The 27,226-nt window shown below is 47.8% G+C and overlaps 1 protein-coding gene across 3 annotated transcripts in view; it reads right to left on the bottom strand.

The window, feature by feature from the left end:
• Positions 1–27,226, bottom strand: part of RABL6 (RAB, member RAS oncogene family like 6) — a 54,760-nt gene that overhangs the window by 9,629 nt on the left and 17,905 nt on the right. For 2 of the 3 annotated variants that reach the window (XM_051807948.1, XM_051807949.1), the window contains 7 exons: positions 26,728–26,780; positions 25,544–25,635; positions 24,534–24,674; positions 23,389–23,494; positions 17,891–17,994; positions 9,017–9,354; positions 6,540–6,705 (listed from right to left, as the gene is read on the bottom strand). In XM_051807948.1, coding sequence (XP_051663908.1) covers positions 6,540–6,705; positions 9,017–9,354; positions 17,891–17,994; positions 23,389–23,494; positions 24,534–24,674; positions 25,544–25,635; positions 26,728–26,780 — 1,000 coding nt within the window. The remainder of the gene's footprint in view (positions 1–6,539; positions 6,706–9,016; positions 9,355–17,890; positions 17,995–23,388; positions 23,495–24,533; positions 24,675–25,543; positions 25,636–26,727; positions 26,781–27,226) is intronic. The other variant, XM_051807950.1, reaches the window with a different exon arrangement.

The raw sequence follows: 27,226 nt of genomic DNA, 5'->3' as shown, positions 1-27,226 counted from the left end.
GCTCTTCAGACATTGCTGCCACTGTCCTACCACACACCATCCAGACTTGCAGCCTTTCAAGCATTCCCAGCCTGAATGGAACATCCATGTTTCTACCCCCCCTCACCAAAGTGGGTCACCTCCCTTTGCAGTGAGTGCACTGCCTCCATGTCTAACCAACACAGATCGCTGAGCGACAGCTTAAGAGCAAAGCAGTGGAGTGAATATACATCAGGAAAATCACTGCTGCAGTATAAACAGGGTCTGACAAGGCAAAACTAGGATCAGCTTGTGGTCCTGAGGTTCCAGTTGGAAGGAAGGCAGAGCATGCAAACCCAAGCACATTGAATGGCTCTCTCCAACCCTCGAGGCACTGCCAAGCTGGCATGAGTATTGAGCCAGTGTGATTGTGGGCACAGGTACCCCCCAAAAACTGACTACACTGGCTGAGGTCTGCTCTGATCACAGAGCCTGCTGGGGTGTCCTCAGTGACAGACTGGCTGCTGGGGAGGAAACAAACCCTGCTGCAACTTGAGCTCAGGGCCTCACACCTGGATGGGCTGTGTTCCCACAGCCCCAGCGCAGCCACCAGAATTCTCTTGCCACATCCTTTTTTGGGGATAAAGAAAGAGGAAAAAACCCAAGCCCTAATAAAGCAGGTAAGCTGAGGGAATCCCACATCACAGGATGAGCCTGCATGGCTGTGTTCTAGGAGATGGAGGCCTTCTTCAGTGAACCGTTGTCCTTGGCTTCCCTCCCTTGGGCTGGTGCAGCTGGGCACCACTATATGCACAAGAGATCTGTAAAAGCAAAGAATCAGTTCAAAGCCCTTCAGATGCAAGGGCATAGCAGCCTAATCAACATTTAAGATATAGCTAGGGATGCTGAGAAGACAGATCAGGAACACTGCCAGGTACAACATAAACTGGCTTTCAGACACCTCCAGACTACCCAGGATCCAGGCCAGCCTGACCCAGCAGGAGCTAAGGCAGGAGGTCCTTTGGAGCAGATTAGCTCCTTCGGTGCAGTCACTTACACACTGGCTCAGAGTATCAGGTTAAAGAGCAGCAAATTAAGTTCTGAAACAGCAAACTGGGAGATTGAAATACCTTCCTAATTAACTGGTACAGAAACTGATCCGGGGAGTTCTCTATTGCAAGTCAAAGAACCATAACATACCATTAAACAAAACCCAGGACTCCATTCATCTCCATAGGCCTGTGCTGGGATTTAGCTACAGCAACCCCAAGAGCTGTCACTAAATGCTGGAAGGTTCCACAGATGTCTGATCCTTAGGGAGAACAGCCCTATTCCACAGGCAAGAGGACATTCCTCACTGAGAGGAATTTCAGGAAAAAAAAGATGTTTTTTTCTAACATTGCTGCTCCATGTCAATTCTTGCTCCATTATTTTAGAGATGTTATGGAGCAGGGAACAGGGGAAGTTGACAAAACATCATTGCAAAAGAATCAAGAATTCCCTACTTCAACAAATGCCAGAATTTACAGCCTTTCTAAAGCTCAGCAAGAGCAAACAAATTCTTCCAACTGGCAGCAAACACACCCTGGAGCTCAGGAAGCAGTTTAGTGACACAGCACAACATCCTGCTCACAGCCAGACCAGACCTTGCCCTCCTCCATGGGAGGGAGCAGCCTGAGCACACCAAGCTCTGCCTGGAGAAGGATGAGGAGCCAGCTGGGAGCTTAGGGGTCAGGGTTCCAGAGAGAACAGGTAAAGGTGACACCACAGTGGGTGCCTGCAACAGGTTGCCCAGCTGGGAAGAACAAGCGCATCAGGCCCTGTACAAAAAAGAGAGGAGCAGCCCCGTTCCCAGGCCAGTTCCCAGGCCCTGGTCCCCATGGACTTCAACCGAGTACCTGCTGGAGGGACAAGACAGCAAGATGTAGGCAACCTAGGAGGTTCCCAGAGCACACTAACGGTCAGTTCCTCCTCCGAGGGATAGAGGAGCCAGTGAAAGGTGCTCTGCTGGACCTCACACCCGCAAAACATGGGGCACATGTTGGGAGAGTGAAGGTCAAAGGCAGCCTTGGTGAAATTCAGGATCCTAAGGGCAGGGAGGAAAGTAAAAAGCAAGCTGGAGCTCAGGAAAGCAGACTTGGGTATGAAGTCTGCTTGGAGGCCAGAAATCAGAGGTGTACCCATTATATTATCAGAGGGATTAATATGGGGTCCAGTCCTGTTTATCACCTTCATTAATGACTTGGATGACGGGGCAGGGCAGCAAGTCTGCACGTGATCTTAAACTGGGAAGAGTGACTGATGCCCAGAGGGTCATGCTGACACTCAGAGGGACGTGGACAAGGCTGGGAATGGGCTGACAGGAACTTCATTAAGTTCAACAAGGGGAAGTGTGAAGTCCTGCACCTGAGGAGGAACAACCCCACACACCAATACATGCTGGGAGTCACCAGCTTGACAGAAGAGGGCCTGGGGATTCCTGGGGGTGCCAAGCTGAACAAGGTGCCTCTGCTGCCAAGAAGGCAAATGGTATCCTGGGCTTCATGAGGCAAAGCAGTGCCAGCAGGTCAGGGAGGTGATCCTGCCCCTCTGCTCAGCGCTTATGAGGCCACAGCTAGAGTCCTGTGTCTAGCTCTGAGTGCTCCTCAGTACAAGAGACACATAGGCACACTAGAGAGAGTGAGTCCAATGAAGGGCTATGAGGATGAATAACTGATTAACTTACTGGAGCAACACTCACAAGAGGAAAGGCTCTCCCATGTGAGAGTCAGGACTGCTTAGTCTGGAGAAGGCTTGGGGGGGACCCTGAAAGGGTATTTAAACAGCTGAAGGAGGTGTAAAGAAAGTGGAGCTAGGCTCTTTTCACTGCTGCTTGATGCCAGGACAAGAGGCAAGGGGCACAAACTGAAATACAGGAGATTCCCCACGAACATCAGGAAACACTTTTTCCACTGACAGCGTGCCTGGGCACTGGAGAGACTGTGGGTTCTCCATTCATGGAGATATTCAGAAGCCATCTGGAAACAGTTCTGGGCAACTGGCTCTGAGTAGCACTGGATGAGGAGGGAGATTAGACCAGACGACCCCCAAGGTGCCTTCCAAGCCTGTGAATGTATCTCTGCTCCACATACAAAACCACAGTGCGCTGAGGTGTTCTCAGAGCTCACTACAGGGCTCTTGCTTACAGTCACTGAGGCGATTCCTCTGATTTGGGTAAGAGAACTAACTTCACAAAGTCTCAAACCATGGCCCATTCTTCTGCCACATCTTCAATGGCTCTTCACTTTCAGAGCCTACCTTGGCTCCAGTGCACCCAGAAGGAGTGCGGGTGAGCTGTGTAAGATCAGCACTCAGGCATCTGCTTCAAAATGACCAGGAGACCTGAAAGCATCTTCCTGGTATATTCTCAGGCCTTGTTCCTCACTCAGATACAGGGAGAAAGCAGTTTCTAGGATTTAATTTTTTAAAACCAATAAAATCTCCCCGAGGTTTGAGTGGTTTCATAGGACTGTGTTCTTTAGGTCAGAGATAAATTTCTGCAGCAGTAGATTTTGTTGCAATTACAACCACCTCCTCACTGCAGCAGAAGCTGATTATTGAGGACAGTGCTTACAGAACCTGTATGTTGTTACCGGGTACCATGGGGCTGTAACTGGCATCCTGAAAGAAAATGGTTATTGCAGATGAAGGTCAGAGCCACATCTGCATGTCTGAATTTCAGCACATCTGGTTTATTGTGGTAGGCCCCTTTTGGCAAGAAATAGAACATCAGATTGCCAGACCATAGAGAAAACTATGTGATCTACAGAAGAAATCAGAGCAAGCCAGGGATGCCAGGCTGCAGAGGAATGTCAATTTGCAGGGATGTGCTGCAAGGCCTTCTCCCAGGGAAACACAGCTGTTCTGACTGCACTGGGTACCACTGTCAGCAAAGGATGAAGCTGTGAACAAGTGTGGGCTCTGTGAAAGCCCAAAGGGGTCTCTTTTTCTGCCCCCACCAGCTCACTGACACTGGAAGGTTACCAAGACTGGGGACAGAGTGCAAAAGGACATCAGAGCATCCAAAAACATGTCAACTCTAAACCAAGGAGCAGGGTTCTTGCACCCCTGTTCAACACGTTTGCCTTTTTATACAGTTTGCCTGTACCTATTTGCCTCTACTGACCGACGCTCTGGAGCAGAGAAGCCCCTGTGAAAGATCCAGCCTCCTGCCCACAGCAGAACTGCAGCTCCAGAGCTCTGAGGGCACTTCCCTTGGCCAGTCCCTTGGCCAAACCCAGCATGGTCAGGCTTGGCTCTCACGACAATTTCTTGTTAAACACAGAAAAATATCCCAGCTCAGCCACAGCCATGAGCAAGACACTTTGTAGGCCAGCATGCTGCCACCAACCAATATTTTTTTCCTTGCCTTTTTTTTTTCTTTAATAAAACATCCACGTGTTCTGCCATCACAAGGGATGATGATTCAGGCTGACCTGCATTAGATAGAAATCGAGCCTCACACACAGCACTGATTTAAAGTTGCTGTGGTTGAACTAGAGAACACTGAATCATGACAAAGATGTCAAAAGATGCAGAATCCACCACATTCACAGATTAGCAGTGTCAGTGTTTAATTACTCTCTTGGTTAATCCAGTGTTGATGACAAGAGGCAGCAGGCAAGGAACATACAAAGCAAAGGGATGCAGAGCCTGTGAGTATGCTTAGGTCACCTCTTAAGAGACAATCTACTTTCAGACAGCTCACTACACATTCTCTTGTCTGAGCAGCTCAGTATACACAATGCCCTTTCCTTTACTTTTTGGTTAAAAAACATCAAAGCCAGGAAAAGAAAAAAAGGGAAAAAAAAAAAAGAAAATCCACCTTATGGCATAAGCACATGTCTGCCATTTGGAGGAGACAGACAGTTACAGAGTCACAGACCAGTTTGGGTTGGAAGGGACCTTAAAGCTCAGCTTATTTCAACCGCTCCGCACTGAGCATCTTCAACTGCAGCAGGTTGCTCAGAAGCCCGTCCAGCCTGACTGGAAATGTTTCCAGGGATGAGGCATCCACCACTTTTCTAGGCAACCTATGCCACTGCCTCACCACCCTCACGGTAAAAAACTTCTTCCTTATACCTAGTCTGAATCTCCCCTTCTTTAGTTTAAAACGATCACCTCTTGTCCTATTGCAACAGGCCCTGATAAAAACTCTGTCCTCACCTTTCCTTGAATCCTGAAGGCTGCAATAAGGTCTCCCCAAAGCCTTCTCTTCTCCAGGCTGAACATGCCCAGCTCTCCCAGCTTGGCTCCAGAGCAGAGGGACTCCAGCCCTTGGAGCATCTCCTTGGCCTCGTCTGGACTCGTTCCAACAGCTCCACGACCTCCGGGGGGTCCCCGGAGCTGGAGGCAGCTCTGCAGGGGTGTCTCACCTGAGGGGGCAGAGGGGCAGAATCCTCCCCTCCCCACTGTCCACGTTGTGGGATCAGCCTAGGGCACAGGGGGTTTCTGGACTGGGTCATGTTCAGCCTCTCCCCCACCAGCACCCCCAAGTCCTTCTCTCCAGGGCTGCTCCATCTGTTCATCCCCAGCCTGGATTGATACCAGGGGTTGCCCTGATGCAGGTTCTACACCTTTAGCTTGGCCTTGGTGAACCTCATGAGGTTCCCATGGCCCACCTCTCATGTTTGTCCAGGTCCCTCTGGATGATATCGCGTCCCTCAGGAGTGTCACCTGCACCCTCAGCTTGGTGCTGTTGATAAATTTGCTGAGGGTGCAGTCGATCCCACTGTCTGTGTCATGGATGAAGACATTAAGCAGCACTGGTCCCAGTACAGACCCCTGAGGGACACCACTCGTTACTCATCTTCACCCGGGCTTTGAGACATAGATCACTACTATCTGGATGTGATCATCCAAACCATTCCTTATCAACCCATCAAATCTCTTGCCAATTCAGACAGAAAAGGTTGGAAAGAAACATTAGACATAGACAAAGAAAAAGAAAGGCACCCCTTAAGAGGTTTTTGGAATCTGCAGGCAACCATGCAGTGACACTCCCAAAGGAGCATGACCCTCTCCATCCTTCCTTCCAAAATTCCACGGAGCTATGGATTGCCCCCAAGTGCCTTTCAGCAAACCCCAGATCCCTTTATAGTGTCTCAGGAATGGCAGTACCAGGTCACAAAGGAGCTTGGCCATGCTTTGGGCCTCTGCAGAAGGGAAATATTCATTAAGGAAAACATAATATCCCTGCAAAGTGCACTGTGTTCCAGAAGGAAAATACTGCAAATAATTCAGTGTGTTTGGCCAGAAGGAAAATCCCTTCCTGATCCAAAGGATCCAGTGGTTTAACCTGTGCACAAAGCAAGACAGCAACACCAGGAAGGTGATAACCTGCTTTTCCTGCTGTTCCTCCTTTCCAGGGAGCAGTGTTTGTCACTAAATGGGAGACAGTGAATGCCAGGATTGACCATAACGTACCCAGAAAAGCTCAGGGACAGCTCTGGAATCACTGTCTGAATGGTTGCAGCAGGTTAGCCAGGCTGCATATCCAGGTGTGTCCCTGTCCCACCCTCCCTCCACTCTCCTTTCCTTACCTTTCACTATCCACACGGTGTTTGGTCTGTGCTTTCCCTTTGTCCTTCTGCGGTGCTGAGTCTTCCAGAAAACTGTGGTCCAGGCTGTCCTCGGGAACAAAGTCCTCCACGCTCTGTACCTTGGCAGGGGCTGCAGGGTCAGGGGGAGGAGTGGCAGCAGTAGGATCTGCATTAGTGACAGGAGTTGTAAAACACAGGGGTCAACACAAGCAAGACAGAAATTGGCTTTTTCCAGATCTGTGCTGCCCAGGGTGGCAGCAACCATGAGGCAGAGGGAGGTTATAAACAGGATATAAATCAGCCCAGAGTCTGGCATGAAGGCACTTACAGATCACACATGGCTGCTGTGGTTTAGAACTGAAAACCTCTGGCATGGGTTGGCTCTGCTCTCCAGGGAGGGCTGCAATTGCCTGTACCACAGGTTTTATACCTGTGCTATGTGCACTGCTACTGTGGGATGTCCCCTCACTATTCTCTTACCTTTTCCAAACTGTTTGGTTCACTCTCTCCTATCCTCTTGCTTTTTTCAGCTGTAACTGTCCAAGGCAGAATTGTTCACCCTGTGCTTTTAGATATCCTGTGTAACCAAATGCTCAAGAGCTACCTCAAGAAGAGGCTTACTTTAATACAGTTTATTTGTAGAAACACCTTTGCCCATCTTTAAGGTATCAGGATGAAAGCTCATGAAATTAGCATAACTGAGAAGCCTGAAGTGATTAACCATTTTGGAATCTGCAGTATTCAACCTTTTTCCTCTGCCCACACTGCAATTTACATCTAGGCTCTTTTCTTTTGGATGAACAAGATTTGTGTCTTATTTTTTTCCTGCTTTTTGCTCTCCTAGCACAGCTTTCAGATCACTTTTGCATACAAACGCTATCACTAATGCCATAGAATACCGTTGGTGTAAGCTAAACCCCAGCCAAAAAAAATTAGTTCTCCAAGACTTCAAGGAAAAGCTTAAATAGCAGCTCCCAGAAAAATCCAAGGATTACTTGGTGACAGTGATTTTTTGGCTGCTTTCCAGTGAACTAGTCCCTGGGTACATTCCAGTGGAGGTGCAGACTCTTGGCACACTACAGAAACCTCAGAACACCGACACATCAGCTCTTCTTGGCTGCCTTTTGTAACCCTCCTTAAGCATCCTGAGATACCAGGGCTGCAGGTCACAAGCCCAAAACAGTTCTCAAGCTAAGTGAGAGTTAAAGGAAGAGAAGAAAAAGAAAAACCCCAAACCCAAATGCTGTAACACTGGTAGTAGACCACTTGTCTCTTTTTTTCCTACAGATCAATACAACAAAGGTTTTTTTATTGACAAGGAATTTCTAACATCTGCTCCTCTTTGGTCTTTGTTTTTTTTTTTTTTCTGGGTAGGAAGAGTCATAAACAAACCAAAATGGGTGCACTCTGTCATATCTGGGAAGAGGTTCATGATGCAGAACACTGTGAGCAGATCCATTTCAACATCTGAAATTGCAACCGGCGTTCCCAGCACCTCCTCCTTTCTCTCTGTAAGTGCCTTGGCAGCACTGTGAGTTCGAGGGATTGACAGTGTGAGAGGGAAGGTATTTCCAAACGGTGACTCAAACCATGTCAGGATTTTTAGGCAGTGCCAGCTCTGCAGCTCCAGTCAGCTTTGCAAACAAAGTGAATGTGACAGGCAAATTAAGGTCCAGATCAGTAAAATGACATGCAAGAAACCCCCGATGCCTCTGCCTCATCACTCTGTCCAGCAGAGTTGGGACTGAGGGCTAAGCTGCTCCACGCTGCACCAGTGCTGAGGCAGGAGCTAAGCCCAACTCCCTCCTCCCGGAGCAGCTCTGAAGGAGCGCTATTTCCCCGGAGGGGGATCCGCTGCGGAGCCTGGACCTACGTGATCATTTCTGGTTGAATAACCTTTAAACCCAGCACTCCGCTGCTCTCTGCTACACACAGGACCCTCCGAGCTGACACACTTGTGCAAGGACAGCACTTCAAATGGCTTCTCTAACCATTTTTCTTGCTATTCAAGAGGTGTTTGTGCTCCTGGTAACAACCTGACAGTTATTTTATTTATTTTATTAGTGTCTCCTGTGTGTTGAGGACCTTCCTCCTGAAGCATGCCACAGCCACCACCCAGCTGGCTGGGCACAGTCCCCATCCAAGCCCAGCACAGAGACAAACCAAAATACTGATCAGGAGAAAAACAGAGAGTGACAGCCTCGCTGCACACACACTGGGCTTTCACACACTTGTCTGTTCAGCCTCTCACAGGGAAATAATGAAAATAAAACGGAATCACAGAATGTTCTGAGTTGGAAGGGACACACAAGGATCATCAAGTCCAACTCTTAAGTGAACCCATATGGGGATGAACCCATGGCCTTGGCGTTATCAGCACCAACTCTAACAAGATGTGTGAAACATCCTCTGTCCCAGCCCAGAGACAGCGGATGGCCCACAGGTGACATCCTGCCTGGACCTGCACCAGCACCTACCTGGCTGGGGAGGAGAGGGCTCCGAGGCAGGGGACGTCCCAAACAGCCGCGCAATAATGCCGCGCTTGGGCGGGGGGGCTGCGGCCGGGGGTGCCGGCGCAGGCACGTGGGGCTGTGGGGCCTCGGGCGCAGGCACGGGTGAAAAGGATGGTGGGGGGTCAGGAGAGATGGTGGAGCTTGTGGCAAGTGCCGGCTGTGGGGTGCCAGGACTAGAGCTGCCTGTCGACGTGGAGCTCGGAGGTACGATGGGCGACTGGGAGCCAGAGGAAGGGCTCTGCCCGTTCGTTGTTAGTGGTGACGTGTGTCCTTGACTTCGGGCTTCCATCATTTCAAGAAACCTGTAGGGAAGACAAATTACAAATATAAGGAATCAAGAATCATATAATCACAGACTGGTTTGTGTTGGGAGGTACCTTAAAAGCTTATCTTGTTCCACCTCCCTGCCATGGGCCAGAACACCTTCCACTAGCCCAGGTTGCTCCAGGCCCTGTCCAACCTGGCCTTGGACACTTCCAGGGATGGGGCAGCCACAGCTTCTCTGGGCAACCTGTGTCAGGGCCTCACCCTCACAGGGAAGAATTTCTTCCCAATAACCCATCTAGCCCTGCCCTCTGGCAGTTTAAAACCATTATCCCTTGTCCTGCCACTACTTGCCCATATGAAAAGTCCCTCTCCCTCTTTTTATAAGCCCTTTTTATTTGTCTATGTGCTGAGCTGGGAGGGTAGGGGTCTGCTTCTAGCTGGGCTGGAAGGGTATGGATCTGCTTCCAGTGATGCTGTGACTCCCCAGGCCACATGAGTTAAACTCACCCAACCTGCACTGAGGTGTGGAGAATCCCAACCTGCAAGATGAAACTTATATTTTCAACACTACTGGGAACTCCCTGGATAGACAGACTATATGCCAGGGTTTCGAATGCAACCTTAAGTCAGTTGTTGGACATATGTCTCTAAGGGACTATGTGCTATAGGAATGGCACAGTTTTAGATTCTGCAGAAGGGACCAGTGCTCAAGAAAACTCAACTGCTATAATAACCTCTTTATCAGTCAAGAACGGATTTGAGAGGAGAATCTTTGAACATCAAAAGAAAAGAGCTGTCCTGAGGGCTCAGCGAGGACTGAGTGCCATCACCCTTCTTTCAGTGTTCAGATGCACAGGCAGGCTCTCCCCCTGCACACACTCCCCCTCCGTGTGGGAGGCAGTGGAGCCAAGCAGCAGGAGTTCTGCAGCAGGCTGTGGTCCTGGCTGTGTTCCTGCCTGGAAGAGCATTAAAGCCTGTACTGCTAGAGAATGAAAAGCTCTTTTTCCAAAAGGAGCCCAAGCCTAACCCAAGCCTCCCTCTGCATCCTGCGGGGTCAGCAGCCTGTTCACAAGCTGTGAGCAGAGGAACACGGACAGAGAGACAGGCTCTTGCCATGAAATGGTCTCAAAATCAGATCTGCTACATGCTGCACAGCTGAGAGATACAGAGAAGACACCCAAAGTGAAGCATCCTATATAAAATCCAGCACGTCATGGTCTCGCCTCTCATTTCATTAAGCCTAATGAATTCGAGCACAGAGGCTCTGGGTTCAGCTGGTTCTGCAAGACAGACTCGATTGTGCTTCAGGCAATGAAAATGTCAAAGTAAAGCTCCTCTCCCATACAGAGCATGACCTTGTCCTTCAGGGACCTGAGCCAGCCCGAACCTACCCTGGACTGACTGCTGAGCAGAATGCAAACAGCAGAAGCTAAGAGACTCTAAACCTCCTTGAGATATAATTTCCTATTTTAAGGAGTAACTTGATATACTTTTAAGGAAGAAACTAATATACTTTGTGACCAGCAGTGCCGGGAGCCCTGGGGAACAACATCCCAACGAAGCTGTTACTTGAATTGGAAAACCAGCAGTCCTTCCTAACTAAAGAACTGGCGAAAGTGGAGATCAAGGGCAGCACTAAAAAGCAGAATTACTGACAAGAGAAATCCTTGGCAGAGTTCCTCAAGGACTGGCTTTGAGATATATTTCAGCATTTCAGTGGAGCAGCACAGAGACCAGAGAAATGCTCATGAGGTGCAACTTGGGAGGCAACATCAGCAGAGAGGAGAATAGAGACAAGATACAGATAGAACCGGATGATCCCAAGTAACAGAAATAGGAAGAAATTAGGCAGTACAAAGGAAATCTTCATCTGCTCAAGGCCAAGGAAACAAGTGTTCCTGCTCCCAGTTCACCAGATGAGAATGGTTGGGAAAGACTCACCTCACTCATTTCAGAAGACTGGACTAAAGACTGCAATTGCAGCGGTGCAAGAGCCTGGCTCTCACACTCTGTCCACTGCCTATCCCCTGAGATCACTGTCATAGAATCACAGAACCATGGAATATCTTGAGCTGAAAGGGACCCACAAGGATCATTGAGTTCAATTCCTGGCTCTGCACAGGAGACCCCAACAATCCCACCATGTTGCCTGAGTGTTGTCCAAATGCCCCTTGATCTCTGGCAGCCTTGGGGCCATGACCACTGCCCTGGGGAGCCTGTTCAGTGCTCCACCACCCTCTGGGGGAAGAACCTTTTCCTAATATCCAACCTAAACCTCTCCTGACACAGCTCCAGCTGTTCCCTTGGATCCTGTCACTGGTCACAGACAGCAGAGACTGGAGCTGCCCCTCAACTGCCCCTCGTGAGGAAGCTGCAGACTGCCAAGGCATCTGAATCAGTGCAATGCTGTGGTGGCCTCACTGATGCTTCCACTAGGATCAAGGACAAGGCTTATATGTGTATTCCACCCAGTACACTGGCTAGACCAAAATGAGGTCTTGGCAGAGCTAAGCTCAGAGCATGTGACACAGGATCCATTCCCCATCCTCCCTCTCTGTGGATGAGTAGCTGTGGTGAGCTGTGCGACAACACGTTCCACTGAAAATGATGCATGGATTTGTCATGCACCAAAGAGAAAGCATAAAGGAGTTTAACTCCTGCACTGAGCTCTGTGGAGACTGCATCAGGTTTGTTTGGAAGGTGCACAATACATCACACATGCTGCAAGAACATAATAGTGTGTACTCAATACATCTGTGTCACTGCGCTGCAGGGCCAAGCCATCACACATCGCTTCTTTCCTGAGGAGAGGGGACCAGACGTGGTTCAGCATCCCTCTAGGCAGGGTACACACGGCATCTGCGGGGAGGGAAAGGCAAACCAGGGGTCCCTGCAATTCAGCCCTCATCCAACAAAGCAAAGACTCTATATCCACAAACCATGTGACTTGCCACGGCCTGAAAAGCCGTCCAAGAGCTTTGCCTGCACGGGATGTGCAGCTCTTCAGCTCCACGCCACATGCGCTCAGTGCTGAATTGTGCCATTCCTCCCCTCCCAGCTTTGATCCAGGGCTCCTGGTGAGCCAAAGGCAGGATGGCTGAATAGCTCTGCTTTGTGGTACTCACTCCTCCTCCTCCCAAGCCCTACTCAGGGTTAAAGACTCCTGCCTTCCAACTGTGAGGAGAGATTAATCCCAGCTGCTCTACATGCACCCCCGTTCCTGTTTATAGCAACAGCAATCCTGGATGGAAGCCTGCAAGCCTGGTCACTGCTGCACCCACAGCCAAGGTACTGCTGCCAGCACCACTCGCTCTCCTGGCTGAGCTGGGCTCCCTGGCTGTCTGTGTGAGCACCTAAATCACCAACGCCACATGAAGCCAGAACGAACAACCTCTGAGTCTCAGGTCGCTGGGTCCCACCATCAAGGCAACTGGGTGACTCAGGTAGGATAAGATGATTGTACTCTGAAGACTTAGGAACAAGGAGATACAAAGAATATATAGAGTCACTTTAGGATACAGAATACAAAGCTCAGAGTACTTAAAGCTGGACTCAACAAAGCATAGGACACTCTTAACAATACCAGGGTATTTGAAGATTTACTGTACTTGGTTCTACTAAAGCTGCTGATTTTGGAAACAACCTGCTTTGTTCTGGGAAAGTAGCCAGCTCCAGAGGGAGGGAAGGCTGAGACTACCACCTGTTTCTCCTGCAGAAACACATGAATTTTAAGAGCTGGAGGGAAAAAACACACTACATAACTGAAGTATAAAGAATGTCATCCTTCCCTCTAGCTCAGCCAGGTTGGAGAGTAACACACATGCAGGCTTGGTCTGCACCTGTGCTCCTACACCTTGCTCACCTACAGCGTGTGAAGGACATAACAGGAGACAGCAAGTTCTTTCAATAGGAAGATACCAGTGGTTATTTGGGGACATCACAACACAGGCTCTTGCCCTAGCACAACGCCAAGGAAAGAAAGCTGTGGCACGTGTGCTTCATGTCACCTCCCTCATCTCCAACCAGACACGTGGCCCAAGCCTTGTGCTGTGACACTGGGGAAATCAGGGTGGTCTGACACTTGTTCTACATGGGCTGCATAAACCAGCTCTGCTGAGCTTTTATATTCAGATCTTCTTCTGTGAGGGAGGTGGGTGGAAAACCAGCACACATGAAACCCTGCCAGCAAGCTCGCAGTAATTTCCAGGGTGGAGGTGTCTGAGCGTCCTCCACACTTTGAAAATACTACATAATGCATGAATGCTTTCTCTGGCTTTATACACACTCCTCAGAGGCACAAGTGTGGCTGTTTTGGGAACACACTGGGCCAAACCTGTCATGCGTGTGTTTTTTCTCAGATTTTATACAATCTGTCCACTTCCTTGTTCTATCCATCAGTCCTTTGCAAAGGGACTCACTCAAAACCCTACTGCAGAACAAGCAGCTTCGTGCCCACACTGGATGTAGTAGACCAGGTCCCAGTAAAGCACAAGGTAAACTCATGCCTGAGTACTCTTGTTCCGTTGGGATATAGAGACAGCAAACGTGCCACGCACGTCCAGGTGGGTCATCTGTCCTCACCCCATGGGCTCCTTGTTTGCTTTTCAGTCCCTCCATTTCAGACAAGTCCAAAACATCCTCAAACCCCTGAATAATTCAATGGAGGTTGGACCTGTTCACAAGCAGAGACTTCTATGCAATTTTAAAGATGAACACGCTCTGTGGGAACAAAAATTCATCAGAGCCTGAGGTTACTATTGCTCTGCTCCCAGGGCAAACACAAAAAGACTTGTTAGCCTCACAACTTCCTAAAATGAACACAATGCTGTGTTCATTTCCTGTTTGAGATGGGAGCAGCTTTTTGGCTCCTGGTTCTAATGTGCTGTGATCAATTTTTCAAATGTATTTCATGTGGCAAGAAAAGCTTTGGGTTATTTTATTAATTGTGAAAATGAAGATTAATTGGCTGTATGACATCAATTTAACTGGGGTTAGTGATGGTTAGATTTCCACGTGCTTGTTTTGAGCTCATTAAAGGTACTGCACCTGATCCCCCCGATCAGCCCAGGCCACTGAATATGGAATCAATGGCCAAGCAGGGTTTAATCATGCTGTTGTCCTGTTTTCCACCTGACAAAATGGATGCAGCAGGGTAACCCTCTGCTTCATAACATACAGGACATGCACCATGTCCCCCACTTCTCTAGCAAGACCGATGATGACATGTTTAGATGCCCTTAATTCTTAATGCAGCACCCCCCAAAAGTATGACCTAGTTAGAGTGCCATTCCAGTTCAGGCTGGCTCCTGACCTGTCTGATGGCCACAGGGATTCACAGCAAGAGCAGAGGATAAAGGTGAGAAGAGAAAGCAGGAGTGGGTTTACTTTCCCCACTGGTAGCTGGTGTCATTCTGGACCAGCCAAGGATACCAGAGAACAGGTCCAGCAGCAGCTCCTCCTGCCACAGTGCTGGTGTTACTCAGCACCATAGTCTTCCCAAAATTATGAGCTGTACTCAACGTGGATAAAACAACCAGGCAAATAAAACCCCAACCCCTCAATCAATGACTCTGCAGTGACTAAAGCTGTCGCTGCAGGGAGCATGTATCCCCAAAGCAGAGTCCTCAGCAGGGCAGCCCAAATGCCCTTCTGCAGCCTGGCATCCACAGGCTGAGAGGAGACAGCCTCAAGTTGTGCCAGGGGAAGGTTTAGTTTGGATATCAGGGAAAATTTCTTCACCAAAAGGGCTGTCCGGCCCTGGCACCATTTTGTGAGGGGACAGGCACACTGAGCATAAACAAGTTCTCCTTGTGACAGAAGATAAGCTGGGTACAATTAAAAATGCAGAAATTGAGCAAATTAAGTACAAATTCTGAACAGCATAAGATAAGTAATTGCTCTTTCTTTAATAAGAATTTAAGAACTCAAAAAAGGCTGAAATGTGTTTTTAGCAGCACTGAAAATGTAAAATCTGAGAAAGCACAGAGAAAGTACCAGAGCCAGAGGTGTGGCAGGCAGAGAGGAGCCTAAGCACAGGGAAGGAGCTGGAAGCATCTGACCGAGTCTCCCACGGGCAGTGGCTGCCCGGGATGGCTTACGTAAGGTGGATGAGGCAGCGTCGTGTGCCACCTCGTGTTGTCTCTGGGATCCACATTTTGGAGAAGGGATGTTTTTGTCCTCAGGTCCCCTGCTGCAGCAGGAGGAAGGGCTCTTGTTCTCTTTCTGTTCTTACAGAGCCAAATTTAGAATCATTGTGACAGAGCAGCTACCAGACGTGCACAGGGTGAATGGAATAACCGAGATGTCCTAGCGCTGTCACCTCGTCTTGCTCCATGGCCTGATTTTATGGCAGGAGAGCAGGAATGGCCTCTGAGGAAGTGCTGCAGCATCCACACCATGGCCTGTGGCCCCAAATGCCTACGGTCACCTCCCCTTGCTGTGCAATTTGGGCGACCCACAGCAGAACTCCCAGTGCTGTCCAAACTGAGGCAACAAACACAAGGGCCTTGTGACAGGAGCTTGTAGCCAGCTGGGGGCCAGTTTCCTCTACCAAGTAACAAGCACTAAAAAGGAACATGCAAAAGAGGCCTCAAATTGCACCGGGGGAGGTTTCGGTTAGACGTTTGGGAAAATTTCTTCACAAAAAGGGTGACTAGGCGTTGGAACAGGCTGCCCAGGGCAGTGGTGGAATCACTGTCCATGGAAATGTTCAAAAAACACGTGGATGTGGAATTTGGGGACATGGTTTAGTAGTGGTCTTGGCAGTGCTGGGTTAACACAGTTGGACTTCATGATCTTAGAGGGCTTTTCCAACCCTAATGATTCTATGATCTGCCAAGGGTCACCAAGCCAAACCACATCAACGCACATGCTGTGTGCAACAGGGTGAGTGGCAGTAGGTGCTCACTCAGACATCCACTGAAGTAGCATATTAAACATTATAATCCCAAAATTATGGGCATCTGACAAGCATGGATGCAAGGATCTTCCCAAACCCTCACTGCTTTTAATATTTTAGCAACTCCTCTTTTGTCAGGCACCATGGCTGTGGTATTTCTGAGGCCATGTTAAACTAATTCTGCAGCCTGACAGTGCCATCAGCTCCCCAGCAGCTAGGCAGTGTGGTCACACTGGACGGGATGATCCAGTCTAATACCCACTGCTGGAATCAGGAGGTCTGGCCACCACTTTGCCAGTACCATACTGCTGCTGCTGCTGCCTTTAAGATCTGGTGTTTGACAGATGCTTCTCAGAGCCAGCCCAGTGCAGATTAACCCAGAGGTAGATATGGCATAAGATAGTTTTCATAGAGTTACAGAATCCCAGACTGGTTTGGGCTGGAAGGTACCTTAAAAGTTTATCTCATTGCAAAACCTGCCACGGGCAGGGACACCTTCCACTACACCATGTTGCTCCAAGCCCTGTCAAGCCTGGTTTTCTCCTGGATTGGTGAGCTGAAGTGACACACGTGGAGGTCCAGCAAATTCTAAAACTGATGGAAGGGTGAGAAGTGACGAAGCAGAAAGATCTTGTGCTGTGAGTTTGAAATAGCTCTGCCAACTCTTAATTCTTTTAAGTATCTTCCCATTACTGAAGCAGTACAAACAAAAGTATGGAAAACCATCTGACAGCACAGCCCACACAGCCCAGGCCCTTGGAGCAGGGACATCAAGAGAGATGCTGAAGGCATGAGGAGACTAACTGGTCCCTGAGGAATGAGGTGAACACTCTGGAAACAGCACAGTTTTGTGCCCATTGGGGTCTTTCAATGCTCTCAAAGGAAAACACACTGAACAAGGTTATAGAACTCGAAACTTGGGCTGAAAAATGCTTGTCAAAATGGCTGTGCATGAATATTTCATAATCATCGACTCCAACTCCCAAATAAAGCTACTGTAAATAATCCTTTTTCAATACATTCTGAGGCTGACTTTTCTGGCTCGCACATTGCAATAAAGGCCTTGTGATGGGAATTCATGGAATATGGATTCCTGTTCACTGTGCAGATGTACTGGCTTTGTGGGGCTAAATTTGGCAAACACTGTTCCAAGCAGCAAGCACACAGTCAGGGCACAGAACAAACACAGGGGAGAGGAACCAGTCACTTTTTCAAACTAGAAATGCACCCAGGAGTTTAGAAGTGCTCAGTGGAACAAAAGACAGCAGTGTTGTTGCTATTACGTTCTGCCTATGACAAAACACACAATACACAGGAATACAACAGCCAGAAGGAGAGGAACCAGTTTGTGTACTGAGCCACTGAGAGCTGGAAAATATCCCCTTTCAGCAATTCATCTACAATCCCTTCAGCATGTGCTGGCTCCAGGTGTGCTGCTCAGCCTCACCTCCCCTGCCCTCCCCTGATCACATGCCTGTAAGAACCAGAGCCTTTCACAGGGATCCCCAAGTGCATGCTTTATTTCAGGTGATGCCACTTAAAAGTAACATTTTATCCAAAGAATCCCTAAATGTCACACACTAGACCCTTCAACCTGGCCACATGTCACAGCTGGGGCTGCCCAACATTCACGTGACAACCAAACAGTTAGAAAAGACAGCTCAGTGACATACAGTTCGTAGTTTTGGTCTTCAGTCTCTTGCTGCACTGACAGCTCCTCCAGAGTTGCATCAATATCCAGCTGATTTGTTTCCAGCTGCCGCAGCAACGTCTCCCTCTGAGGAAAGGAAAACAAGCCAGGTCTGAGCAGGGAAGGCTCATTGTAACATATCTCCGAGCAGTGAGATCCTGTGTCACCACTCTACCACAGCAACGTGTTGAACAGGAGCACTGGCCCTGCTTACAGTGTCAACTGAAGTACAGAACACAGAGGAAGCAGAAGCAAAAGTAGATAATCCAGAAAGTTTATGTATAAGAAGTGCCTTGTTCTGTGAGCTGTTCTCAGCCATAAATCAATAATGTGTGATTTCAGACTCTGCATCACTAGTTACATTTGGATAAAAGATTCAGCTCCTGTGGAGATCAGTTGTGCAACCTATTCACTTGGGTCTTTAATTTTCCCTGTGCTAAAACAGCCCCTCTGTGAGCAGGACTCAGCTGATGCAAAACCTCCCAGTAATTTTCTTTTTGCTGTCATGGTAGATGAGTGAGCACAACTGTCAACCAAGCGACACCTCTGAAGTCCCTGCCCCTCTGCCTCCTGTTGCTGCCCCACAGATGGGGGACAGACATCCCAGTCCATTTCAAATGGAAAGTAAAGTGAGTCAGCTTCACTAATGTAACCCAGGGCAGCCCCATTCAGTCCTTCACTTCCCACATTTCCAACAGAACCCAAGCAAAAATCTCAGCTGAGGGGAAGTGCTGGCTTAACAGACTCCCTCCTCCTGACAGCCCGGATGGCAGTGAGGAGAGATCAATAACCACAGGCATTAGGCTGAGCCAGCTCCAAGGGCTCTGCCACAGCCCTGAGCACAGGGCTGACACAGCATCCATTCCTTCAGAAACATCATTCTGGATCCCCTGGACAACACTAGAGCTGTATGTGATACAAATCCTGCCCCAGAGCCCCGTCCCCTCTGCTCAGGCACAGCTGGCTGGCACACAGCTGGGCACTGGCACCCTGCTTGCCTCCTGGGGGGGCTCTGAGCATGGGGCATGCTGACCAGCTCACACCCCGAATTCCGGAGTCAAAAGCCACAATGTTCAGCGTCTGAAAGTATCAGTCCTCCCTCTCCCACTGCCTAGGCACTGTGTGGCCCAGGAGCAGGGACAGCTCGTGCTGAGCTCGGCCGGTGACTCACGGCACTGCACTGTCCCCATCACAGCAGGTCCCTGGTGCCAGGGGTGCAGCCAAGGCAGGAGGAGATGGAAGAGAAACCACACACTTCCTCTGCATTGCCAAGGTTTTTGCTTTTATAACTGCCTTATCCTCCAAGAACATTTAAGGTTTCCACTCTGACAAATATTTTTGAAGTTTGGCATCAGTAACCATGGTGAATTTTTAATTCCCTGTTTGACAACACATAAACTCACTGCAGGAAGATCCCACCAGACTAAAAGGCCAAAAGGAAATCTACTACATAATTCCCAGAATAAAATCCCTCTGTGAAGACAAACATTTGCATGAAGCAATGGTGTTCAGTCCCTATGTGCACATGCTGCTGGCATTATGGTTTCACAGACATGACAACTTTGAAGCCATCAAGACACTGTACAGATTTTAAGAGCAAACAACTCATCTGGCTCATTCAAACCACACCACGCTGCTGTGACCCAGGGCACAGTCAGGGCACAGCCCAAGCCCTCCATGGAGCGGGCCAATTTATATCAAATTCTATCATGACTGATATCAGCAGACAAGGTTCAAGTAATTTTTATTTTGTATTATAAGACCAGGTGATTCATCACAGGTGATAACCCTTAAACACACTGAAATTTACTGGAAGGCACAGCCTTTCTTGAAATTTAAGAGCTTCTGTGATCATTTAATCTAATTTACTGCTTCATGTTTACCTTTGCCATTGTGTTAAGAGCTTGGAGCAATTCCTGTTTTCTTTGCTAGGTTATTTTTATTCATCAAATTCAAAAGCTCTCTTCAGATGGAAACTTGACTTCAATTAACATGTATGCAAAGAATTATGAAATCATTATTAATGTCAATTCCCTTTATCATGGTTTACAGACAAGAAAGATTCAGAAAAATATGCTATACATATTTAAATGTGCTACACTAATCAGAAGTACTAATAAAGATTTTAGAATTCAAATTCTAGATTTTACAACTCAAGATTCAAGAAAATCAAGATTTCAGAAGTAGTAGATGTCATCCTCCTATGTTATTCAGGCAGCATGAGCAAAAATGAGACAAAAAAGGGCAAGTCTGCTGCTTCTTTGTCCCCAATTTCCTAAGATGGGTGAAATAAATGCTGAGCAAATTAGCTGAGCAAACAGAGACAGAAGGGCTACTGCTCTCCAGGGCTTACCTTAGGCTCTTTGATAATGACTTTTATTAAACAAGTGGTTTGCCTTGCCTCACACTTTGGCATTGAGACACACATCAGGGTTTTATTTATTTCAATTTTCACAGATCACAGTGAATCAAGAATATAGATTTAATTAAGAGCAAGTTTCAACTAATTTTGTAAAAATTCATCACTATTAGCAGACTTCCAAATACGTCAAAAAATGAATCCTATTTTACCATGCTGGTATTAAAATATTAAAGCAACAGCTTATTTTAGCAATAACCCAAAAGAAGGGAATAAATCATATGCTACAGACCAATGCTTTGGCTGAAAGCCACATTCAAGGGCTTCCTGGGAAAAGGCAATTTCAGCTGTCTGCAGAATCCTGTCTCCTTCCAGTGCAGCATCCGGAGGCCTGGGTGACCTGATCCCAGTTGTGGGCCACCAGCAATACCTACAGCTAAACTGCATCCTCCGGTTTGCCAACCCTGCCCCTGGAAAGGAACTGATAAATAACTGAAGAGCCCAGGCTGCCAGAGGGAACGTGCTCTGTGCTGGGGGTATGGATTTCAGCCCTGCTTTCTCTGTGAGAGATGCATGACTGTAAGTTGAGCACAGGAATGTGCCACTGACACCAACCCTAAGGGACAGCCTGGGTCCTCGGATACAGCTGGACAACTCTGCCCCTGGAGAGCTGCAGGGGATGTGCTGAGGGACACAGAAACCCTCAGGGTTGAGTAAATCCTATGTGCATTTTACACCTGGCAGCATCCCTCTGCCTTTACCCTGCTCCAAAGTACTTGGGAAAAGACTCCCTTCTGGAGCCTGGTACTGGCAAGAATCTCTGAAGGCATAAGCAGAACCTTTAGGAATTAAATCTAACTGCGATGTTCCTACAAATTCAGCATCGTACTGCACTGGATGTTAATCAGGCCCAGGCCTGGTCCCTGTGCACTCCAAGGCAAGATTCTCAATGAGTCTCCAGGAGCAGCAAAGTGCTCCGAGCCAGCTACTGTGGAGCAGCAGAAGGCACTGCCCATAAACCTGTGGCACAAATGCAAGGGGCACTGGAAAATCCAATACAGCCCAACTCGGCTGAAGTTTGACATCGAGTAAAGCCCCAGTGCCTGGGGGGAAGCAACTAAAAGCCTCCGAATGTGCAGAGTCACCTCCCTTGGCACAGAAGGCAAGGCCGGGGACCTCCTGCACACTGCAGGGAAATGGAACAAGGTATTTCCACGGGGATCCTGTGCTGGGATTTTTATCAGAATGAACACCAAAACACCTGCCTGCAATCCCCGTATGAGCACAGAACTGCAGGAATTAGTTTGGACATTGCTGTTTTAAAGGCACAGCCAGGCAGCTCTCCTGGAATGACAGCCACAGGACAACCTCCTCAGGTCCCACCTTCTGTGCTGAGGTGCAAAGAACAGAGCACACATATTTAAAAGTATGGTTTACATGTGCCCATCCAAAACTCCCCTTGCACATTTTGGGAACTAAATTCTAAGGAGAAGTCTTCCCAGGCTCGTTTCTGCAGTATTGAATTATTTAATTACATGAAAGCCACAGGATGTGGGAGTCTAATTACATGGCACTTGCACCTTCTGGGCTACCTCCACTGGCACCCTGAGCTCACTGAGCAGGAGAACAAATGTGAGCTGCTCACCCCATTCCCTTACCTCTCCTAAGCAACCACCACTGGAATCTCCAAACAACTAAAGGTTATATAAGATTTATTTTTTCTTTACCCTAAAGACCAAGATTTGTTCAAAAAGTTATCTGGTTTTGGTAACCTTATCAAAGTGTCCTAATTGCTTTCAGTCTCAGATTAATAGATCATGTTTACTTGTACACAGCACATTTAGATGAAAGGTCCCCTAAGACTCACACCCTGAAGCTGCTTCCAAGCAAACCCAATACTACAAACGCTTCAGAATTTCTTGCTTATTACTTTGGCCAGGGAAAATCCTGGCATACACAGACTGTCAACAGTATCACCATGAGCAGCTTCCAGAAACAACTCTGGCAGGAAGGCTTTGTCTCTTATCAACATCTATCAGAGAAAAAAAGGACAGATCTACAAAACTAACAAAAGTAACCTGGGAATTAGTTCTGCGTGATTTCCACCAGACACCCCTTTACCAGTGGAGCTGAGGTTATAAACCCAAACATTTCACCAGCACCATGCTGGCAGATTTCAATCTTCTCCTCTGAGCAGCAAGTTGGATTTATAGCTCAGGTTTCTACAACTGCCCCCTAAAAAAATTATTGTTTGACTTGTTTTACTGGGATTTAATACATCCAGTTCTCTTATTCTAGTTCTTTCTGCTCTGCAGCCTGAGGACATGGTAACATCTACTAACATATTCCAGCTCCTTCTGAACTAGCATTCCAGTGGGGATTATTTGTATAGAAATACACACGGACACTTCAGTTACTGGTGAAAGATAATCAACTGCCTATTTTTTCCCATTCAACAGAAGACAATGACACAACATCATATGTGCCCTTAGAAAACATAAACTATTGATCCCAAAGGATCCCAGTAGGATCACCCCAAAAGTGCCTCTTCTAAAGGTCTGCAGCTGAGAATCCAATCCTTCTCTGCCCATCTGGCCTTTGCCTTTCTCTTCAGCCCTCCCAAGAATCCTCAATTATGAAGAAAATATGAGATTAGATCCGTGTGCACAGGATCCAAGCAGATCTATTACCGTTAGGGCAAATATTTTCAGCAAACAGAGGTTCCTGAACTGTTCAGTTCATGACCAAATCTCAGCTCATCTGAGTTTTAACTGAACAGAATTGAAATCCAAAGTTTAATAAATGTGTCTGTGCAACATTTTTGACTTGGTAACTGCACCACTGGATGCCATTTTCATGTCAGTGTTACTCATTCCCTTGGAGCCTTTCTCCAGAAGTCAGTATTGGGAACTCAGCAGAGAAATCCTCTTGCAACCACAGACATGTCACAGGCACCAATGTTCTAACACAATATTGCTATACCAACCCCAATAAAAACAAAAATCTACTCAGGATCCTTTAACACCAAAAGAAACCCCAAATACCAAATTTCTGCGATAGAGACAGAGCAAATACAATTTGTCCCACCCACCCAGCACACCAGGGCAATATCCCTTTCTTACCTGCAGCTGCAAGAAGGGGATGTTGAAGAATTTGTGCAGGTACTTGAGGCCAAAGCTGTTCTTCATGGAAGACTCAGCATAGCGGAAATAGGAGGAGCCAGGAGGCCTGTCCCAAGCAGAGAGAAGAACACTGTACCCAGGACAGACTGCACACACAGGGGCACTGGCTGAATTACACACCTCAAGCAGCCCCACAAGCCATCCCCCCACCCCCAAATGTAGGCCAGTGGATCATTCTGCCTGGGACTCTTATTTTGTGCACAGCCAAAATTCATGCTTTGATCCCCTGAAGGGTGGCAGAAAGTGGCTGTTGGTGTGTCACAGTGTCATGTGCCTCCTAGGCTAAGAAATACTCAGTCAGGACACTGGGATGTTGGTTTCCTATACTGGAGATTTACAGCTATACAAGTTTCTCATTTCTCAGTGATGGTTTTGGTTTAAAACCCCAAACAGAGTGACAAAAATCACATATAGAGATGAATCTGTAAAGAAATGATTACATCATGGACAAAGTCTTAAAACGGACACCATTTCTGTGTGACTGACACAGGCATAAGCAAGTAAGAGATGAGGAAAATGAAAAAATTACCTTAAAGACATGAAATGACATAAAAAGGTACAATCTACTGAATCTTGACCAACAAATAGTATTTTATACTATATAACAGAGCACTTCAGACCTCTGCATAAGCGAAATTCTTGTCTGGCTGGTGACAGAGGTGTATGACTTGGCTGTGCCCAGTAAATGCTGTGTGGGGAAGCTCAGAGGCAGAGCAAGGAGACAGCTGCACTGGCTGGCTCTCTTGTAGCTGAATTACTTAGAGCAGAGAATGGTTGTGCCGCAAGAAGAGGATTCTTTCACATGAGGACTATTCAGAAAAAATATGACTTCTTGGGAACAGCACTTCTGAAAGGCACTTGCTGCCAGGCCCTCCCTGCTTTCAAGGACACAGCAAACAACCTGCCCAGAGCAGGCTCCCGGATCAGAGCCCATCGTGTCAGCAGATGCTGCTGTGAGACACTGGGAGCCCAAAGCCAGGCCCTGGGGCAGAGGGTGCACGTGACATGGATGTGAAACACGGTTATCTATGGGTGATGTCAGATAGCAGTCAAGCCCTGCTGCCCTGCCAGGTGGCACAGCTCACCTGTTCAGGTTGTCAATGAGGTCCCGCACGTCACCCGGCAGGATGACCCGGTGCTCCCCCATGTCCCGGTAATTCCCAAGCACACACACTGGAACGTGGGTCGGTACTTTAGGAAGCTCCCTCAGAATATAGTTAAATGTCCTTCATCAGAGAAGAGGGAGAGAAAAAGGCAGATGAGTGGGAACATCCTTCTTTGAGCAGCTTCATGCACAAATCATAGGGAAAAAAAAAACCAAAGAATGTTTTTTCCAAAATTCTTCCAACTCTGTGGATTCTTTGTCCCCTCAGAGAAATACATTAAGGTTCAATATGTTTGGATCATTCTTTATCCCAAAACAACTTGATAAGTTCAATAATCCACTTCCACCAGCAACCTCACATCTCCTACAGCAATGTTTCCCTCAGTCCTGCAAAACTGTGTGGGGTCAGTAGAAGAAAAGTTTTCCCTCCTTTCAACTTCCCCCAGACTCTCTGACCAACACCAAACCTGTACAACATTAGCTTAAATATAAAGCAGGAGCTCTTACCCCCTCCTCTTCCCACTCTGGTTTCCATATTTGCCTCACCCTCCTCAGCAGATGTGCAAAACGAACAGTTCATTACTTCTGTACATTAATGCAGCCCAGGGCCTCTAAATAATCCATACTAATACCAGTCTTCCTGGGAATTCCTCAGTAGCATTCCCGTTTCCCTTGTGTTCTGGGGAGCAGGGATTTGTAACATGCACTTTGCACCTGTGATAGCGCTAATTATCAAGCCTCAGCCAGCAGTGTATCAGCAACTGCAGCACACAACCTACTGGGACACTGCTTGTTTGGAACAAGCCCAGGAGAGGGGTTTATTAAAACCCATGTCACAAGACAAAGCTTTTATTTTAAGGGATACAAGCTTGCTTCAACTCATTAGGCTGGTTATCAGCTCTCAAATCCAACTGGGAATCTGGAAATCTAGAAGTAATTTGTTTTGCCTAAATAAGGGAGAATCATGAGATACCACTGAAGGTCTCTTACCACTGCTTGGTGATGTCAAACATCATCACTACACCATTGCAGTTCTTATAGACATCCAGGAACTCTGCATCCAGAGCCATTTCTGACTCTGCCTGAGGAAATAAAGGCAAAGAAGCAGCAAATAACTTGATTCAACGTTAGGCTTGTACAGAACGCAACAGATACAGTGCTGAATAGGCAAACTTCTAAAGGGGCAACCACCCTAAGGAGTATCTGTGGATGTCACGCCATCATTATTGAAGTAAGACACGTGGTGGTTCCCAGCTTCCACTTCCCACAGGAGCAGCACATGAAGCACCTGACAGTGTCTGACAGCACATGCTAAAACCCACCCCTGCCCTTTTCCCCTGAGCTCTCAAATCCTGCGTTGGCAAGAAAACTCCATATAAGCTACAGGGTGGAGGACAGAGGGCACAACTCCCATTCCATCTCTTTGCTGATCCAAATATTGACTATACTCCTAAACCTTCTGGTGTCCAAAGCCAGGAGGCAGTTTCTCTCATGGAGGACCGACAGAATTTATTAGCACCTGATTGTCTTCTCATCATTTGGACTCTGCAGGCCTCAAAGTCCAGACAGTACTGGACAGTACAGGTCCCAACTGAGTCTCCATAGCTCCTGCTGCAATTTGGCGCCTCCGGAACAATTCTCACTCATTTCCCAGGAGTGGAAAACGCACCATGTTTGCAAAGGAAGAAGCAGCTGCGCTATTTGTTCTCATAAAGGCTTTTTCCACGGGAGAATATTTTAAGGAAAATTGTCCTCATCTGACCACACAGCCTGAGCAGCACTGGCACCAGTGAAAGGTTAACAGCCCAGCTCTGAGGTACAGCCAGGGCAAGGCATTGAGCGACTTCTTGAGGCCCCACAGGAAGGCCCTGACAAAAGGACTTCCTGCCACTGCCCACAGGCAGAGAAGTACAAAGCTGCTGAGCAAACACCTCAGCAGTGCAGTCATTTCCAAAAGACAGAATGGAAACCAGCAGGGAAGTTGTGGTGAGGGCAGGAGAAGGGCTGAAATGCACAGACCAAAGAGTGCAGAGCATCAGGGGTCCCACTGCCCCTCACCCACCTGCCAAGCCAGTCTTAGAGCAGAAACAAATACAGAACTTGCTCTCCATGGACCAAAAGTGGATGAAAGGCCTCCCCCTGAGAGGCAAACCTCTGCATCCCAGGTGACTCACCTCCTGAGGGTCATTCTCCAGTTTCAAACCATCTCCTCGTTTTTTGCATTTTCCTTAAAAAGAATTGTACAAAAAAAAATAAAGCATTACACTGGGCAGAGAACTGCAGGATGGGTCTGGGCAGGACCACAGCAGTTTGAACATAACCTTAAAGCAAATCCTACTTCTACTGTAAGCCTGGGGGATGAGAAGGGGTAGGACAGGCATGCCTTGTTGAGGAATCCAAGCTCCCCATGTCAAGAATCCCAGCTAGTCTATTCAAAGATGCAGTAAGAATATCTGGGGTAGCTTAAACCATGCTCTTCACAGCATAAAGCCCCAATGACTGAGTAACACAGGGTTGGTGCACTCCTGGCCACAAAGGGAAGCTGCTTTGTTGCAGTTTTTTTTGTATTAGTGTTGAAGAAGCAAAAGCTCATGGGGCTGCTCTGACTGATGGCACAACTGCATGTGCAGCCTTCCTGAGAGAAGCTGTGATACTGCTGTGCTGTCACTGACC

The sequence above is a fragment of the Manacus candei genome, unplaced genomic scaffold (assembly GCF_025592945.1).
Source record: "Manacus candei isolate 608988 ecotype Guabito, Panama unplaced genomic scaffold, ASM2559294v1 h1tg000071l, whole genome shotgun sequence".
Taxonomy (NCBI): domain Eukaryota; kingdom Metazoa; phylum Chordata; class Aves; order Passeriformes; family Pipridae; genus Manacus; species Manacus candei.
This window is presented reverse-complemented; position numbering and strand designations above follow the sequence as displayed.